At 42.8% G+C, this 19,085-nt stretch overlaps 1 protein-coding gene across 1 annotated transcript in view; it reads right to left on the bottom strand.

Annotated features, from left to right (window-relative positions):
• LOC137562605 (venom factor-like) overlaps positions 1-19,085 on the bottom strand; it is a 316,987-nt gene that overhangs the window by 64,394 nt on the left and 233,508 nt on the right. Inside the window, exon 29 of the mRNA XM_068274109.1 lies at positions 11,681-11,844. Coding sequence (XP_068130210.1) covers positions 11,681-11,844 — 164 coding nt within the window. The remainder of the gene's footprint in view (positions 1-11,680; positions 11,845-19,085) is intronic.

The raw sequence follows: 19,085 nt of genomic DNA, 5'->3' as shown, positions 1-19,085 counted from the left end.
CTCTTTTCTGAATTTGAACCGCAATCACCCAATGGCCAACTGTACCAGGTACAGGTGATTAACAGTGCAAGAATGGCAGCAATTAAATATTCCCTTTTAAAATCAATAGGTGGATTTTGATTGGCTTTTATAGGCTCCACCCACTTTTCTGAATATTAATCCCAGTCACCCAGTGACCAACTGTGCAAAATTTGAGAACCCTACCATTAACAGTGTAAGAATGGCTGCAGTTTACATTTGCACAATGAAATTTGTATTTTTCTCCACCCACTTATTTCCTAACATTGTTCAGGTATGTACCTGGCTGGTGTTGGCTCCGCCTACTATTTCTAACCCTAACACAAAATTACTCAATAACCAAGTTTGTGAGCTTTGCGGTCTTTGGCATCAATAATTTGCATTGATATTAAACAAATCTGATTGGCTGTTTGTGGCTCCACCCTTTGTCTGAATTTCAACCCCAGTCACCCAATGACCTACTGTACCAGGGTTAAGGCTTGTGCCATTAACAGTGCAAGAATGGTAGCAATTACATATTCCCCTTGAAAATCAATAGGTGAATTTTGATTGGCTTTTGTAGGCTCCACCCACTTCTATGAATATTAATCCCAGTGACCAATTGTGCAAAGTTTGAGAACCCTACCATTAAAAGTGTAAGAATTGCTGCAGTTTACATTGTCTCAGTGAAATTTGCATTTGTCTCCGCCTACTGATGACTCGGCATTGCCCGATTGTGTATTTTGCAGGTGCTGGCTGCGCCCACTTTTCCTAACCCTAACACACAATTACTCAATTACTCAATGACCAAGTTTGTGAGCGTTGCGGTCTTTGGCATCAATAACCTGCATTAAAATGAAACAAATCATATTGGCTGTGTGTGGCTCCACCCTGTTTTATGAATGTAAACCCCAGTCACGCAATGATCAACTGTACCAGATTTGAGGCTTGTGCCATTAACAGTGCAAGAATGGCAGCAATGAAATATTCCCCTGAAAAATCAATAGGTAATTTTTGATTGCCTTTTAAAGGCACCACCCACTTTTCTAAATATTAACCCCAGTCACCCAGTAACCAACTGTGCAAAGTTTGAGAACCCTACCATTAACAGTGTAAGAATGGCTGCTGTTTACATTTTCCCAGTAACATTTGTATTTTTCTCCACCCTCTTATGACCCGGCGTTGCCCGCTTATGTATTTGGCTGGTGTTGGCTGTGCACCACTTTTCTAACCCTCACACACAATTAATCAATTACTCAATTACCAAGTTTGTGATCTTTGCGGTGTTTGGCATCAATAATTTGCATTGGAATGAAACAAATCTAATTGGCTGTTTGTGGCTCTACCCCTTTTCTGAAATTGAACCCTAGTCACCCAATGATCAACTGTACCAGGTTTGAGGCTTGTGCCATTAACAGTGCAAGAATGGCAGCAATGTAAATATTCCCCTTGAAAATCAATAGGTTAATTTTGATTGGCTTTTGTAGGCTCCTCCCACCTTTCTGAATATTAATCCTAGTCACCCAACGTCCAACTGTGCAAAGTTTGAGAACCCTGCCATTAACAGTGTAAGAATGGCTGCAGTTTACATTTTCCAGTGAAGTTTGTATTTGTCTCCGCCCCTTTTTGGTTATGGGAATAAAAAGTATCCTATACTTTATTCCAGGTAATGTACTATGTGTGTGCCAAATTGTGTGCCAAATTTCATTCAAATCCGTTCAGCCATTTTTGCGTGATCGAGTAACAAACATCCAAACATCCGAACTTTCCCATTTATTATATTAGTAGGATTGCCCTCTTGACATACTTATTATTTTTTTTTTATTTCCTTAAGTCAGTAGATGTAATTTTGCTATTTGGCCACAAGGTGTCCTTGCTGAGCAAAATCCTATGTAACATACAAGTACGCTACATAGGAAACAGTGTGTTGCTACATCGTAACTAGGGAAGTGAAGCAGGCTTCAATAGAAGCCTGCATCACGGGTGGGCTGTGGGAAGATTAATGAATGGGGACTTTGTTCCCATTCATAAATCTAATGATCTGGCGGCGGAAATCGTTGGCGAGAGGAAATGCGGCTGCTCTATTTAAGAATAAACACTGTTTTTGAACAAAAACAGTGTTTATTCTTGGTGGACATGTACAGATTGGCACAGGGGAATTGTTGTCCCCTGCAGCCAATCCTCCTGCTCCTGGCAACAGAGCAATCGTGGGCATCTGCCCACACGATTGCGTGCAACTCCCCCAAACTGCAGGGACAAGACTAGCGCATCCCTGCTGCGGCTATAGCAGCTGCCGCTGCGGATGTGACGCTCACGTTCATGCCGCATAAATGGTTAAACATTAATAAACCTCCCACTGTGCGTATCTAGAGATATAAGAAAAAGCATACCAAAACACAAGAAGAAAGAATCTCACAAGAATCTCAGTGGATCAAAAAATTGTAAATGTCATATTTATTGTATGCTTACAAAAGTGATAAAAACCACATGTAGCATCACACAAAGACAAAAGCACAACAAGGGGAACAAGATAGAAATGAGGGTAGGCTGCTTTATTCGTCATTTTTCTTATCTTTTTCCATTCATTTCTATCTGAAAACGAGCGGCCAAAGAATCAAAAGGGAGATCGGACATGTCAGAAATTATCTATCTAACCATCTAATCAGCTAAAAAAACGAACCGTGTATTTCCAGCATTAAATATACAGGCGGTGGGAGCCAGCAAAATGGTTATATGGGGGAGTATGAATCGATAAATATATGCCAAGTGAATATGGCTCCCACCGCCCGTATATTTAAAGCAGCCTGCCCTCATTTTTATCTTGTTCCCCTTGTTGTGTTTTTGTCTTCGTGATGTTACATGTGATTTTTATCATTTTTTAGAAGCATAGAATAAAGATGACATTTACAATTTTTTGATCCACTGGTGCGTTGTGAGATTCTCTCTTCTAGTATTTTGGTATTCATAGAAATATAAGTCATCCCCTGAAAATAAGCCCTAGCACAACATTTGGAGCAAAAATTAATATAAGACTTAGTCGTAAGAAAGAAGCATGGGGTACACAATAATACAGACAATGGTATACGCCAATATAAAAAATACAAAATCAATACAAAATACAGAATTGGTAATAACAGTGACAAAAGTAACTTGATGAATAAAATGCATAATCCATTCCAAAACACAAAAGGTTGAGATTGCCCTGCCCTTGTGAGCTCAAAATCTAATGCAGGGGTCCCCAAACGTTTTGGGTTGGGGGCCGGGTCAACATACTTTAGACTGCTGGGGGGCCGGAGTATACATAAAATGAGGTAGAAGTCTTTGCGGGCCAGACAGTGAAGCATACCCAGGTGACAACCTGCAGTCCAATTGGACAGTAATGTCACCTGATGTGGAATTTGATTGGAAACCAGCAAATTACTGCTTTCTGGCTTCATTCTATATGCAGACCACCAATATTTAAAGATGTAGCTGACCTCATCTATAATACATTTTGTGTTTGGGAGGCCAGTAAAAAAGCCTGAGAGGGCCACATTCGGCCCGCGGGCCTTAGTTTGAGGACCACTGATCTAAAGGATTAGGGGAGGAAGAAAACGTGATGCAGTATACAATAAACATACCTAATGGTAGTGTGGTTTTAGGATATCTAGTAGGAGTGCAACTTGGCCTTAGGAAGATCGACTAAGGTAGAGCATATGCTTGCAGTGATTAGAGTTGGGCCGAACGGTTCACCTGCGAACGGTTCCATGCGAACTTCAGTGGTTCGCGTTCGCGTCCCGCAGGCGAACTTTTGCGGAAGTTCGGTTCGCCCCATAATGCACCATGAGGGTCAACTTTGACCCTCTACATCACAGTCAGCAGGCCCAGTGTAGCCAATTAGGCTACACTAGCCCCTGGAGCCACTCCCCCCCTAATTAAAGGCAGGCAGCGGTGGCCATTAGGCTCACTCGTGTGCCTGCGTTAGTGAGAGTAGGGCGAGCTGCTGCAGACTGTCTCTCATAGGGAAAGATTAGTTAGGCTTAGCTTGTTCCTGGCTGCATACCTGTTCTGTTGCATACCTGTACTGTGAACCCACCACTGCATACCTGTACTGTGAACCCACCACTGCATACCTGTTCAGTGAACCCACCACTGCATACCTGTTCAGTGAACCCACCACTGCATACCTGTTCAGTGAATCAGTGAACCTGCCACTGCATACCTGTTCTGTGAACCCACCACTGCATACCTGTTCAGTGAACCCACCACTGCATACCTGTTCAGTGAACCTGCCACTGCATACCTGTTCTGTGAACCCACCACTGCATACCTGTACTGTGAACCCACCACTGCATACCTGTTCAGTGAACCCACCACTGCATACCTGTTCAGTGAACCTGCCACTGCATACCTGTTCAGTGAACCCACCACTGCATACCTGTTCAGTGAACCTGCCACTGCATACCTGTTCTGTGAACCCACCACTGCATACCTGTTCTGTGAACTCACCACTGCATACCTGTACTGTGAACCCACCACTGCATACCTGTTCAGTGAACCCACCACTGCATACCTGTTCAGTGAACCCACCACTGCATACCTGTTCAGTGAACCTGCCACTGCATACCTGTTCTGTTCAGTGAACCCGCCACTGTATTCCTGTTCAGTGAACCCGCCACTGCATACCTGTTCTGTTCAGTGAACCCGCCACTGTATTCCTGTTCAGTGAACCCGCCACTGCATACCTGTTGTGTTCAGTGAACCCACCACTGTATACCTGTTCAGTGAACCTGCCACTGCATACCTGTTCTGTGAACCCGCCACTGTATACCTGTTCTGTTCAGTGAACCCGCCACTGCATACCTGTTCTGTTCAGTGACCCGCCACTGCATACCTGTTCTGTTCAGTGAACCCGCCACTGCATACCTGTTCTGTTCAGTGAACCCGCCACTGCATACCTGTTCTCGCCATGGTGCGCACCAGTCCAGCACGGCCGTCACTACACAAACAGCTGTTTGCGGTGCGTTACACGGTGAGTTTGGTGTGTCAGTGTGAAGCAGTACCTTAATTACACTACCTGATTGATGTATACACATGCAAGATGTTTTAAAGCACTTTAGGCCTGTCATTTAGCATTCAATGTGATTTCTGCCCTTAAAACGCTGCTTTGCGTCAAATCCAGATTTTTCCCGGGGACTTTTGGCATGTATCCCACTCCGCCATGCCCCCCTCCAGGTGTTAGACCCCTTGAAACATCTTTTCCATCACTTTTGTGGCCAGCATATTTTTTTTTTCAAAGTTCGCATCCCCATTGAAGTCTATTGCGGTTCGCGAACTTTTACGCGAACCGAACCTTACGCGGAAGTTCGCGAACCTAAAATCGGAGGTTCGGCCCCACTCTAGCAGTGATGCTCATTTGGATCCCGGGTACCCGAACTACCCACATTATCCGAACTTTTTCAGATATCCAACCTCGGATTTGGATTCTGTCAGTGTGACAGATAGACCAGTTAGTGTGCACTGTCTTCTACTCTGCTGTCTGTCCCTCTGTGCTGATTGTCGTTAAAGTCCATCCCCGATTTTAATAAAGTACAAGTACCCTACATCATCTGGTGACATCATCATCACATAAAAGTTGTACTATGTCTGCTGGCACTGGCAGCCGGGGGAGGGGCAGCAAGGCCAAGAGGAGAGAGAGCAACATTGCTGACACCGTCAGCAGTTCTGCTGCGTCAGTGTCAATTCCGCCACTAGCCATTAGTCAGGTCTGACTCTGAGGAGGAGCATGCGTCGGTGGGTTTGGCACGGGGATCTGCATTGCAGACAGTGGCAGGAGTAGCAGTGGTCATGGAATGTAGGACCCACAGCCTGCTGCTTCATCTTCTACCACTACCACCAGCCGTACCACTCAACCCCCAACCGCCACAGGGAGAAAAGCAGCAGCATCCCATTCAGGCCGCAGGGGAATCTTCACGTCCCCATCTGGGGACAAAAGCTGTGTGTGTGCAAACTAAAGCTGAGCAGAGGTTGTGAGCCCTCCAAATATGGCACCTCCAGCTTCATCACCCATCTGTCCAAAAAACATTTTGTTGAGCATGAGGAGTTCAAGAGGCTGAAGCAAGATGGTGCTGGCAGTGGTCAAACTCAGAGCAGCACCAGAACACCCTCTGCCACTCCGGCTGACACTGAGGCCTGTTCAGGCAGCCAGTCCTCAGTGGCCTCCTCTGCTACCTCCTTCACTTTCCGTGCAAGCAAGAAACGCTGCCAGACCCTGTTGGGTGAGTCTTTTCCTGTTGTTGGCAAGAGGGGGACATGAAGTGGCTGGGAATCACTATGCCGGCCTTACCACCCTTTACCACCACAACCTCCTGGCTTCTCCTGATTGTTAACTATTACTAACTAAGCCTGGTTCACAATTTTTTTACATCTGTGGCACCAACGCTATGTGCCATGTTACAATCTCCGGCATGCTCCTGGCACACGTTACACCTGCTGCTGCTGCATTGCCCTGCTCCTTCTGCCTGTGCTGCTCCCACCACCAGGGTGCCACAGGCTACTGCTGCTGCTACCACCTAAATTTAACCCAAAAAACAATTGCTGTGTATTTTTTTTGAGCTATCTGGGCTGAAAACTGTGATGTCCCAGTTGTGCGGTTGGACTTTGGACACAATGGCCCATATGCAATTCCCCTTTTCACCTGAGTTTTCTCCTAGGAGAAAAAATGTCATCTTTGATTTAAAATAACTTTTTAGCACTTTGCAAAGGAAAAAAATATCAAAAAGTAGGTAAAAAGTACTATCAAATTTATTTTGAGTATTTTTTTTGCTTGCCCAAGGGCCCATATGCAATTGAATTTTTCACCTGACTTTTCTTCTAGGTGATATTTTGAAACTTGATTTTTAAACCATTAGCAAGCAAAGAAATGCTCAAAATAATTTTGATAGTACTTTTTACCTACTTTTTGATACTTTTTTCATTGCAAAATGTTATTTTAAATGGAAGTTGATTTTTTTCTCCTAGGAGAAAACACAGGTGAAAAAGTGAATTGCATATGGGCCAATGTGGGCTGCACGACTGCTGTCTGGAACCTAGTCCTGATGTTAATTTGCAGCCTCTTTTTATTTATTTATTTATTTATTTTATTTTAACTCCCCACATAATCAATTAGTGCTTCTCTTTAAAAAAACATGATGCTTCATGCATCTTTTACTTTAAAAAACGTTTTGGAAGCAATTTAAAGGCCATTTTTGGTTTTCTATCCACATATCCAAATTGATTCGGATTTACCCAGAAAATGGGTTCGGATATCCGATTCTATTCGGATACCGGAACGTTCAGATTCGGATATCAGATTTGGATCGGGATTTCTAGCTATCCGGATCCGAATCAATTTGGATTTTAAAAAGAGGTATCCGAGCATCCCTGTATGCTTGTCAGAAAAAGTGAGTTTTGAGAGAGCGTTTAAAGATATCAAAGGTTGGAGAGTGACGGATGTGTTGTGGAAGGGCAGTCCAGAGGAGGGGTGAAGCGGGTGTAAAATCTTGTATACGTGAATGTGAGGAGGTTATTCTAAGAGGAGGACAAAAGAAGGTCATGTGCAGGTCTGAGATTGCTGTTGGGTTGGTATCTGGAATGGAAACAAGTGAGGAGATGTACAGGGGAGAGAGGTTACAGAGAGTTTTGTAGGTTAGGTTAAGAGTTTGAACTGAATCCTTTGGTTAATTGGTAGCCAACAGTGATGAGCAAAAATGCCAATGTTCTTTTATGCGAACATTGCGGTAATTTTCAAAAAAAAAATGTAAAATTTGATTTTCAGCATTTTTGCACTTTTTTCTTCAAAATGGTCTTGACATCTAAAATAGCATTTTTTATGCGAAAATGGCGTACAATTTGCAAGCAACACTGGTAGTAAATAAAGAGCTTGACAGAGAGGAGCAGCAGAGAGGGAGAATGACGAAAGAGACGGGCAGCTGAGTTCAGTACAGACTAGAGACTAGGGATGCTCATTTGGATTCCGCAGAATTGAAATTTTTGCATTTTCGATCAGAAATCTGCATTTCCGATGGAAATTCAGAAAACAGAAATCCGATTTACCACAACTTGGCAATTTTAGTCCAGCCACAGAGCTCGGAAGCGTTGGACTAATCATAATGTAGAATTTTTGTTTTAGATGAATCTGCAAAATTTTAGTTTTAGACCAATCCGTTTTTCAGATTTCTGTTTTCTGTTTTTGGGTTCAAAATTAGAAAAGTGGAAAATCAGAAATCGGAAAAATGGAGAATTGGAAATTGGAATTTCTGTGGAATCTGAAATGGGCATTTCTTATCATCCCTAGTAGAGATGGCCCAAACTGTTCTTTCAGATAATAGTTTGCGGGGAACAACAGGTGTTTGCACATGGCGTGTTTGACCTTCCCCCTATACATTATAATGGAGCCAAACTTTGACCCCTCACCCCAGAGTCAGCAGATACATGGCAGTCAATCAACTATCCCTTCCACCTGCACCCCCCCACCACCACCTATCAGAAAGCCAGCACAGCAGCCATTTTGTACTCTGACTGTGTGCTGTGTGAAGCAGTTTAGGGACAGAACTGTGCTGCAGATAGGGAACGCATTAGTTAGGCCTGTGTTCTGCGTCCCCAGTGGAGTTTCTTGTTGCTACAATACCAATTCACCATCTACATACCCCAGAGCCCTTCTAAAGGTTCAGTTGTGATCTTGTGATATTGCGGTTCATTGTGTCCACACAGTGCCCTTTAGCTGCTGCAGACAGTTGCAGTCAGTGCTTAGTGCTACAGTAGTTCACCCTTCTGAGGGCTGTTTTTCTTTTTCTTGCTATTGTTATATTGCAATCCTGTGTATCCAATGCACATGTAAGCTGTTGGAGGCAGGTCTGCTGATCCTGGTAGTGCACGAACCATAACCCAACAATCCTTCACCACCGCTACTGGCATCTAGTATCCACTACTGCCCCCTGTATAAGGCCTCAGTGCAGAATTAGTGTTTTTTTTTGGTCACTTAACTGTCATTGAACTACCCTAGCCTGACCTTAAGGCCTGGAAAAGGCACTCCTGCGAACGTACGCACAAGCATGGTGGCCACTACACACCACTACACAAAGACTGCCGCTGAGAGGGCGAACATTTATGTCCTGGAGGTGTCAAATAGTAAAAGCATTGATCTGTTCACCTGACGTTATCACTAAAGCTGTTTGCGGTTGTTCGCAGTGTGTTAAACATGGCGTTTCATCTGTCAGTGTGAACCAGGCCTAACCCTTAAACAACCTTATCACCTTGTATGCATGCCGGACATTTTAAAGCACTTAATTCCACAAATTTAGGAATGTAATTTGATTTCTGCCCTTTAGAGATTAAAACACAACTCTGCGTCAACTACGTATTTTCTGGTGGGACTTTTGCCATGGAACCCCCTCCGGCACACCACGGTCCAGGTGTTATGCCCCTTGAATTGAATTTCCGTCACTTTTGTGGCCCGAAACAGTCACTATAGGTTTTAAAATTTGCCTGCCCATTGAAGTCTATGGTGGTTCACCAAATTCGCCTGTTGGCAAAAATTTGCACTCGCGAACCAAAAATTTCATGTTTGCCACATCACTAACCCTTAGTACAGAATACAGCGGTGCCAGTCTTTTAGTTGGTAATCCAAAAAGTAGTTTGTTACAATAGTACAGACTAGATATTGTAAGAGCATGTATTAACATTTTAGTTGTGTCATTTTAGTAGTGAAAAAAGGACGGATGTGAGATTTGTTATTTAGAGATGCAGGAGTTGGTTAGGGAATGAATGTAAAGGAAAAAAAGAGAGAGGAGTCAAATGATTCGTTCTGTTTTACTCATATTGGGCTTGATTCACAAAAGAGTGCTAACTGTTAGCACGGTCGGTTTCGCGCGAATTTTCGCATTGCGCGCGATTGTGGATTTTCATGCGAAAACGATATCGATTTTGCATGGAAATTCGCATTTGCACGCGAAACCATTATCGTTTCGTGTGAAATATCGCGATCGCGCGCAATGCGAAAATTCACCCAAGAACGGACGTGCTAACAGTTAGCACTCTTTTGTGAATCAAACCCACTAAGTTTTAAGAAGCGAGAGGTTACAAAAGAGGATATAGCAGACAGGCAGTCAGGAGCATATGTGTGGAGGGAGTTAAGGTCTGAGGCCGAGAGATACATTTGTGTATTGTCTGCATACAAGTGGTATTGAAACCCAGTTGTTTAAGCAGAAATTCCGATTTCCAATTTACCAACCCGTTGTTCTGATTTCTGATTTTACTATTTCCAGTTTTCTGATTTTCTGGTTATTCGACTTTCGTGGAGAATTTTAATAGTAATTTTTTGCATCAGAGGATGCAAATAATGACCAAAAAAATCAGAAAAATAAAAATTGGAAACATGGAAATCAGTCTTGTGATTGGTCTAAAACTAAAATTTTGCAGAAAACTTCTGCATTTTAGGATTAATCAAATGCTTCCAAGCTCTATGATTGGGCTAAAATCACCGAATTGTAGTAAATCAGATTTGCACATGCCTTATCACCATGGTGATAACCCCAGAAAAAGCTCAGAAGTTATTAAAGACAGGAGATGAGCTTAGTGAAATGAGGCCAATGTCCCTTTACATCTCAAAAATTATCAAAAAATAATATTGGACTTCATAGCTAGGATTAGGATATCCTTAAATATGGTGCATGTGTGTGTGTTATGTATCTTAAAGTTCCAAATGTTTGTTTCTGCTTCTAAAAAAATATCTATGTATAAAAAAATACAAAAATGTAGGGAAATCTAGAATATTAGCGCTTTGAGTCCTATGGGAGAAAAGCGCTATAGAAATGTCATTGTATTGTATTATTGTATTGTATATTATAGCTCTTCTATACATAATCTGGAGCTCTAGGCATGTGCATTTTCACAAGAAAAAGCTATAATATGTAGGTATTTTTTTAACATTTTTGTATGTTTTATAACTGAACATTTTATTTAAAATGTTATTGTAAACAATTGGAATTTTTAGGTGGTGTGGGTCTCAAATTGCATAAATTTGGTATTCTCTTAGGTTACCTTGGGGTAGACAAAGCACAATTGTTGTTTTATATACATTGGTGCACTTTCTTATAATTGTGAATATTTTTATCCAGATAGGAGATCATATATATATATATATACTTTTTGGAAAGTCCTCCTTAGCATGCATAGATAACTGTATTTATATATATATAATTACTGTTATGCCTAAAAAAAAAAAAAAAAAAAAAAAACAACTTGTAGATGTTCATTTATTTGCAGAGCTGAAATTCTAAAAAATGAAGAAAAATTAAGCAAATTGGGCCCAATCCAATTCGCTTTCTCTCTGAAATGTTCACATTATACATAAATTGCCATTTAAGCCACGAAAAAGCAAGAACATACTAAATAAATAAAATTGACAGTACTTTTTTGCCTACTTTTTGGTGCTTTTTCAACTGCGCAGTGCAAAAGTTATTTTATGTTATTTCAGATGAAAGAAGATGATGAAAAATGATCTCATCGGAGAAAAAGTGAACTGGATCTGGCCCATTTTTTTATAATTGCGCTTCAATAAAAATGTTGCAGAATCATCCTCAAAAATTTTGTTCAGGTTCTACTAATTTTATATTACAGGACAGCAGTAGTCAATATAGATTTAGCTATAATGTAAAACACATACTTGCGTGGATCCGTAAACGACTCCATGGAATCTCTGCTCTGTGAGCCAGCGGACTAATAGTGCAGAGCGTGCAAACTCTTTCTTCTCTACAAGTGCTAGAAGGGCATACGATGTGGCCTCCAGCGTCAGGTGGTGGGAGTTGGGCTCTACCCAGTGATTCTTTTCTAGAAAAAAGTAAAAATAGTAAAATAACATGGTTAATGGTAGTGCTGGATGGATACTAGTAATTGCAGGAAATTGTGAGTGTCCTTACCAAAAATGATTGTGTGCATGAAATAGGGGTGTAGGAAATGGGCATGGAGAGAAGCTGATATAAGTCTGAATAAATACCACCCTGAATTAGGCACCAAATGAAAATGATAACTATTTACAGTGGTAATGACAATAGTAAATCTTTGGTAAATGTTACTGATATTTTACTACAGTTTAATCTAAACTTACTCTCACACAGAACCCCCCTCCTGATGCGTAACCCTAATGCCCCCCTTCCTGATGCCTAGCTCTAAAACACCTCTTCATGGCACCTTACCATAAAACCCCCATTCCTGACACCTAACCATAAAAACCCACTCCTTGACGCCAAACCCATAACTTCCTAATTTCCTTTGAAAATGATAATTAAAAAAAAAATGTTAAATACAAAAGACCAAGAAGATGTCAGCGCTATATAAATACTAAATAATAATAATAATAATAATAATAATAATAATGTTCTCAAAACAAAATACATTTGAAACACTACAACATTCTAATTGTCAAAACTATATTTATCGGGTACCCAAATTTCAGTTTTTGACGCCCAATAGCCGATATTTGCATTTAGCACTATGGGGGTGCCCAAACTGTCCATTAGCCTCGGGTACCTAAATTTCCTGCTTCCTTTACAAACAAACACAGAACATTTATATTGCGCTTTTCTCCTGGCAGACTCAAAGCGCCAGAGCTGCAGCCATTAGGACGCGCTCTATAGGCAGTAGCAGTGGTAGGGAGACTTGCCCAAGATCTCCTACTGAATAGTAAGGTTGAAGAGTGGGCTCGCACACCAGCTTCTCAATAGAGCAAGAAATGTCGTTTATTGATCCATAATGTGTCAAACAGAAAGCATGACAATTGTTTCGGGGCCACTGCGGTGTCTGCACTTATCTGATGAAGGGGACCCGCAGTGGTCCCAAAACAATTGTCATGCTTTGTTTTTGACACATTATGGATCAATAAACGACATTTCTTGCTCTATTGAGAAGCTGGTGTGCGAGCCCACTCTTCAACCTTACGATATTTATTGGATGCCGGCTTTGCATCCAGGACTCAGCACCCGACCTTTACGGAAAGGTGTGCCGCTCCTAATCTTACTTTTGCTCCTACTGAATAGGTGCTGGCTTACTGAACAGGCAGAGCCGAGATTCGAACCTAGGTCTCCTGTGTCAGAGGCAGAGCCCTTAACCAGTACACTATCCAGCCACTTTAAAATATTGTGTACAAAGCCTTAGTTTAGGCTATTTTTCAATGTATACATTAATACATTTGCAAACTGTGATGATCGCTGCTGCAGCAGCTGTTGCTGGAAGTAGTAGTGCTGCAGCTCAGGCAGTTCTGATCTATTTCCATGCAAGCTGCATAGCTTTGTCTGTCTTTCCCTGCTGTCAGCTTGTGACTGATTATCATTCACCTGTGTGGGAATCTGCATGTCTGCTCCCATTGGATGACCTCAGTATAAAGATCTGCTTCCTGCAGGGTTTCCTTGGGTTTTCATAGCTTCAGTTTAAGCCCGTCTTGCTGTCGCTTCAGCCCCCGATCGTGTTTCTTGTTCTAAAGATACTTTGCTGGTTTTGCATCATATGTTGGTTCATTGCCAATATATATGCATACCAGCACGTTTATTATTTTCCTTGTATTCGTGTTACGTTGATACATCAGTGTCGCTGATATATACGTACACGAACTGTTTATTTCCTGTGTTCAGTTAGTCAGTTTTCCAGCACGTTTTGGTAGTTTGCGCGTACCGTGAGCACCCGTGCTGAGCTAGTTATCCTGTTCCTGGTCCTGTTTGTGGATTGCGTTCATCTCTGCGAAGAGATAACGAATCCTTCTGAATCCTGTTCTGTTACCGTTTGTGGATTGCGTTCATCTCTGCGAAGAGATAACGAATCCTTCTGAATCCTGTTCTGTTACTGTTTGTGGATTGCGTTCATCTCTGCAAAGAGATAGCGAATCCTTCTGAGTCCTGTTCCCTGTATTACTCCAGTCCTTGTCAGCGTTCCTGCTTATGTCATATATCGGTTCATTGCCGATATATACATATGTTAGTCAGACGTTACAAATAGTTTCATTGATAGCTGTAATTGTAATACGCTAGGAAAACATACTTATTGTATATTTATCTGTGTTACGTTCATCTATCTCGATCCTGCTATTTCCTGACTATCCTGTCCTGTCTTTGTGAGGCACGCCATCGCCGCAACGCATTGGCTGCCTCATTCCAGTCTGTCTGGTTTTGGACGCTTGCTGTCGCTAAGTAGCCGCTAGCTAGCAAGCGTTCATTCTGTCTACCTGTCCTGATCTCCTCAGTTCTGGTTTATGCGCTCAGCGCTACTTTGCGCTGAGACGTTATAACGAAAGCATTGTTTGTGGCTGTCAGATCTGCACCGGCTCTGTGCGCCACAATCTCCTATTGGAGTCAGTCCTCCCCTCCACTATACTAGGGATAGCCTGTTTCTTTGTGCTAGTGTGTGTACCTCCTCCACGTCAGCTCATGCGTTGCATTCTGACTGTGGAGAATACACCACCAAGCCTTACATTATGAAAACCCCATTACCAATCCCCATTGTGGGGGGGATTCCCAGAAAGTATGACACAGTTAATTATGGTTCCTGTTCCTTTAAGAAATTTGAAGAACTTAACCCTGAAACAGAAAATGAGTTTTTCTCTGAATGTGCCAGGTTCCTGGCCAATCCCGATCTCCAAGCGACTCCTGTTTCAACCTGGGCACTCCAGCTAGTTTATATTTTGTTTAAAGGGCAATTGCTTCAGTGGGCATGTGATGTTCTCAATCATTCCGATTTGAATGAGAGACCGCTGGAATTTCTAGCGTTTGTGATCCATAACTGGTTGCGCATAGATCCATTGCCTTTTCCTCTAAATGAACTCCTGGCAGCAGGCCAATCAGCTGCTCCTTCAATTGTTTGCAAAAATGATCAGCAAGCAGAGAGTGTTCCTGATAATTTTCCTGCAGCCTTGAATAAATCACCAAAAACAGCAGGGAAAACAGCAGGGTCTAAGGCAAAACGCAAACGTTCTAAGAAACGTGTCCGATCTGCAGAGTCGTTATCCTTAGCGACTGAGACCTATAATGAGATTCTGCCATTAACAGATAATGAAATGCAATTGTCTTTCAGGGGAGTTAAATGGACTTATGAAACTATTAATGAACTTTCATCACTGGCTAGGGAAAATAAAGATTTTTGTTTAAAAGAATTATCTGAGTATGATTATGAGGAGATATTACAGAGTATTGAACAAATCAACTTATTTGTGAAGCAAGGAAAGTTTGCATACACTACAGTTCAACACTTGCTACAGGTATTAGAGATTCTTAAGAATAAGGAATCTGCCAATCACCTGCTAATTAACCCAATATATGTCCCTGCCACAATCATATCTGCAAACTGTGATCTGCCTGTAAAGTATGCTTGGAATCCTCCATTTGAGAAAGGAGAGATGGAAGCTCTGGTCAATGAATGGAAGAATGATTCAAGTTCATTTTGTCAATTTTACAGTGCAAAAAGTGAATTAGTATTGAATGCATGCATTAAGTCTGCCTATAACCTAATAAAAACTGGTGTGTGTGGGTATGACTTTGTGGCTCCATTGATCGATGTGTGGAAAATGATTTTGGATGATTTTTATGCGATTCAATCAGTTGATACCAGGGAAGACACACTGTCAATTGGAGACTGTCCCACTTCTCCAGTTACTGAGTCCCTGCCATGTCTTGTGAATGTTCCTGTAACTCCACCCTGTACCATGGATAACTCAGTGTTACTTCCCAGTAAAACAGAAGCCACTGATACTTTCTTAACTTTGCCCTGCACAAATTTCTCAGCAGAGAATCCAGAGGTCCTGCTGACTTCTGAGTCCAGCCTAGCCAGTACTCATGAGTCTTTGTTCAGTGAAACAGACACCAGAAAAATCTTGCCTGTCTCTGCAAACACTTCTGCAGAAATTACCCGTGTTAATAAAGTTCAACTCCTGTCTGATCCAGCAGATGCCAATAGATGCACTACATCAGTTTCCGAGTCCCAGCAATCCTGTCCAGAAACCTCAGAACCCCAGCATCTGAATTTTCAAATTTTACAATTGAATGGTGATTCAGATGCGCAAACATTGTGTCTTGATTTTCCTGTTTCTACACCTCGCTCTAGGTTCGTGAATAGCTCAGAGCATCTGCTCTGTGAACCTGAAATCGCAGAATTATTACCTTGTTCAGAAAATGTTCCAATAAATTTGCCCTGTACCATGAATTGTGCAGTAGATCTCTCCAATGAAACTCAGGTCACAGAATCATTATGCTGTCCAGCAGGTGCTTCCATGGTTTTGCCCTGCAATATGGACTGTTCAGTGATCCTGTCCAGTGAAGCTGTGGTCGCAGAGTCTTATGCTTCACCCAGTACTTTGGATATTTCAAACCCTCTAGCAGAAGGGTCTGAGGCACTGCTTACCTCAGTTGGTGTTGCAGTAATATTCACTTGTCTAGCAGCTGTTTTGGAATTACAGTCTGCTCTAATAAAACTTGGTGAATTTCTGCCCAGCAAAGCAGAAGCCATTGAAATATTGTCCTCGTCAGCAATTGTGTTAGATACCTTGCCCTGTACACAGTCTGATTTAACCAATGTTGAGTCCCTCTCCAGTGTTGTAACAGCCGAGGAACTCCAGCCCTGTCCTCTGAATGTTTCAGAAGTCTTGCCCTGTAACATGGATAATTCTGATTCTCTGGTCAAAATAATAGAAATCTCAGAATTTCAGTCCGGTCTGATGAGTGTTCCTGAAACCCAGCCCTGTATCCTGAAAGATTCTGGTTCTCTGGCCGCTGTGGCAGAGGTTCCAGAGTCCCCTTTCTGTCCAGGGAATTCCTCAGTTTTGCCTAGTCCAGTGGGGGCTGCTGCAATACTGACTTGTTCTGCAGCGCCCCATGAGCTCCAATCCAGTGTATTAAATGAGTCTCTGTCCAGTCCAGAGGTAGTTGTGGAGTCCCTATCTGGTTCAGTGCATACATCAGAAGATTTGTCCTGTCTTGTTAGTGCCCCTGAATCTGATTTGTTACTGACTTTGCTGGAATCAGCGACATCTAAGTCTGATCCAGCATTCTCGTGTAAAAGTCCAGTAGTTGCGAAGTTTAGTCATGATGATTTTTTTTTGGCCAGTCCTGGTTTTGGTCCTGTCTTGGCTGACCCTGAGGCTCACAGTTCCTTGACATGCCCAGAGGTTTCTCTTGTGCCGGTGTGCCCAGATGTTCTTTGTGTGCTAGAATGCCCAAGTGTGTCTAAGGTGTTAGCGTGCTCTGATGCTTCCTTAGTGGGAACACGTTCTGATGTTGCCAGTCTGCCTGCATGCCCAGAGATGGTTCTGGTCCCTGAAAGCCCTGATATTGATGTTTGTCCTTGTGGCCCTGACTCGGGAATTGCCCTAGGTTCCATAGGGGTTCTTGATAGTTCTCCATGTGAGCCTAAGGGGCATTCTGACCTATGGGGATCTCTTTGGAGCTTCAAGGTGTTCTGGGAGGTCTCTGAGAAAACTTGTCCTGGTGCCTTGGACTGGTTCAACAGTGGGTTTTGTGTTGGTAAAGACAGTACCGGTGGGCATTGCAAAGGCTTTGGCGTTTCTGAACGGTTCCTGGAAGGCGGTGGGTATCGCTCAGGGAATTTCGGAGGGCTTTCTTCTGGAAATCATGGTTCTGATGGGTGTCACATTGGGGCTTGTAGTACTGATGGGCATGGTTCTGTAGGTTCTGGTTCTGATGGGTCCAGTCTTGTGGGGACTGATTCTGGAATTCGGTCTTGCCGGGCTGTCCCGGTCATCATGAATTATCAGTCGGACTGTTTTGTTGGGAATTTCAGTTTTGAAAAGCATCTGGAATCCGCTTTTAAGGGCGGGGGTACTGTGATGATCGCTGCTGCAGCAGCTGTTGCTGGAAGTAGTAGTGCTGCAGCTCAGGCAGTTCTGATCTATTTCCATGCAAGCTGCATAGCTTTGTCTGTCTTTCCCTGCTGTCAGCTTGTGACTGATTATCATTCACCTGTGTGGGAATCTGCATGTCTGCTCCCATTGGATGACCTCAGTATAAAGATCTGCTTCCTGCAGGGTTTCCTTGGGTTTTCATAGCTTCAGTTTAAGCCCGTCTTGCTGTCGCTTCAGCCCCCGATCGTGTTTCTTGTTCTAAAGATACTTTGCTGGTTTTGCATCATATGTTGGTTCATTGCCAATATATATGCATACCAGCACGTTTATTATTTTCCTTGTATTCGTGTTACGTTGATACATCAGTGTCGCTGATATATACGTACACGAACTGTTTATTTCCTGTGTTCAGTTAGTCAGTTTTCCAGCACGTTTTGGTAGTTTGCGCGTACCGTGAGCACCCGTGCTGAGCTAGTTATCCTGTTCCTGGTCCTGTTTGTGGATTGCGTTCATCTCTGCGAAGAGATAACAAATCCTTCTGAATCCTGTTCTGTTACCGTTTGTGGATTGCGTTCATCTCTGCGAAGAGATAACGAATCCTTCTGAATCCTGTTCTGTTACTGTTTGTGGATTGCGTTCATCTCTGCGAAGAGATAGCGAATCCTTCTGAGTCCTGTTCCCTGAGTCCTGTTCCCTGTTACGTTCATCTATCTCGATCCTGCTATTTCCTGACTATCCTGTCCTGTCTTTGTGAGGCACGCCATCGCCGCAACGCATTGGCTGCCTCATTCCAGTCTGTCTGGTTTTGGACGCTTGCTGTCGCTAAGTAGCCGCTAGCTAGCAAGCGTTCATTCTGTCTACCTGTCCTGATCTCCTCAGTTCTGGTTTATGCGCTCAGCGCTACTTTGCGCTGAGACGTTATAACGAAAGCATTGTTTGTGGCTGTCAGATCTGCACCGGCTCTGTGCGCCACAATCTCCTATTGGAGTCAGTCCTCCCCTCCACTATACTAGGGATAGCCTGTTTCTTTGTGCTAGTGTGTGTACCTCCTCCACGTCAGCTCATGCGTTGCATGCTGACTGTGGAGAATACACCACCAAGCCTTAGGGCCTGTACACACTGCTGCGCTTGCGTTGCGTTTTTAAAAAAGCATGCGTTTTTAAAAACGCAAGGTCTTTTGAAAAAGAATGAAAATCGTGATGACTTGTACACACTGGTGCGATGCGTTTTTAAA

This window comes from Hyperolius riggenbachi, chromosome 3, assembly GCF_040937935.1.
Source record: "Hyperolius riggenbachi isolate aHypRig1 chromosome 3, aHypRig1.pri, whole genome shotgun sequence".
In the NCBI taxonomy this organism is placed as follows: domain Eukaryota; kingdom Metazoa; phylum Chordata; class Amphibia; order Anura; family Hyperoliidae; genus Hyperolius; species Hyperolius riggenbachi.
This window is presented reverse-complemented; position numbering and strand designations above follow the sequence as displayed.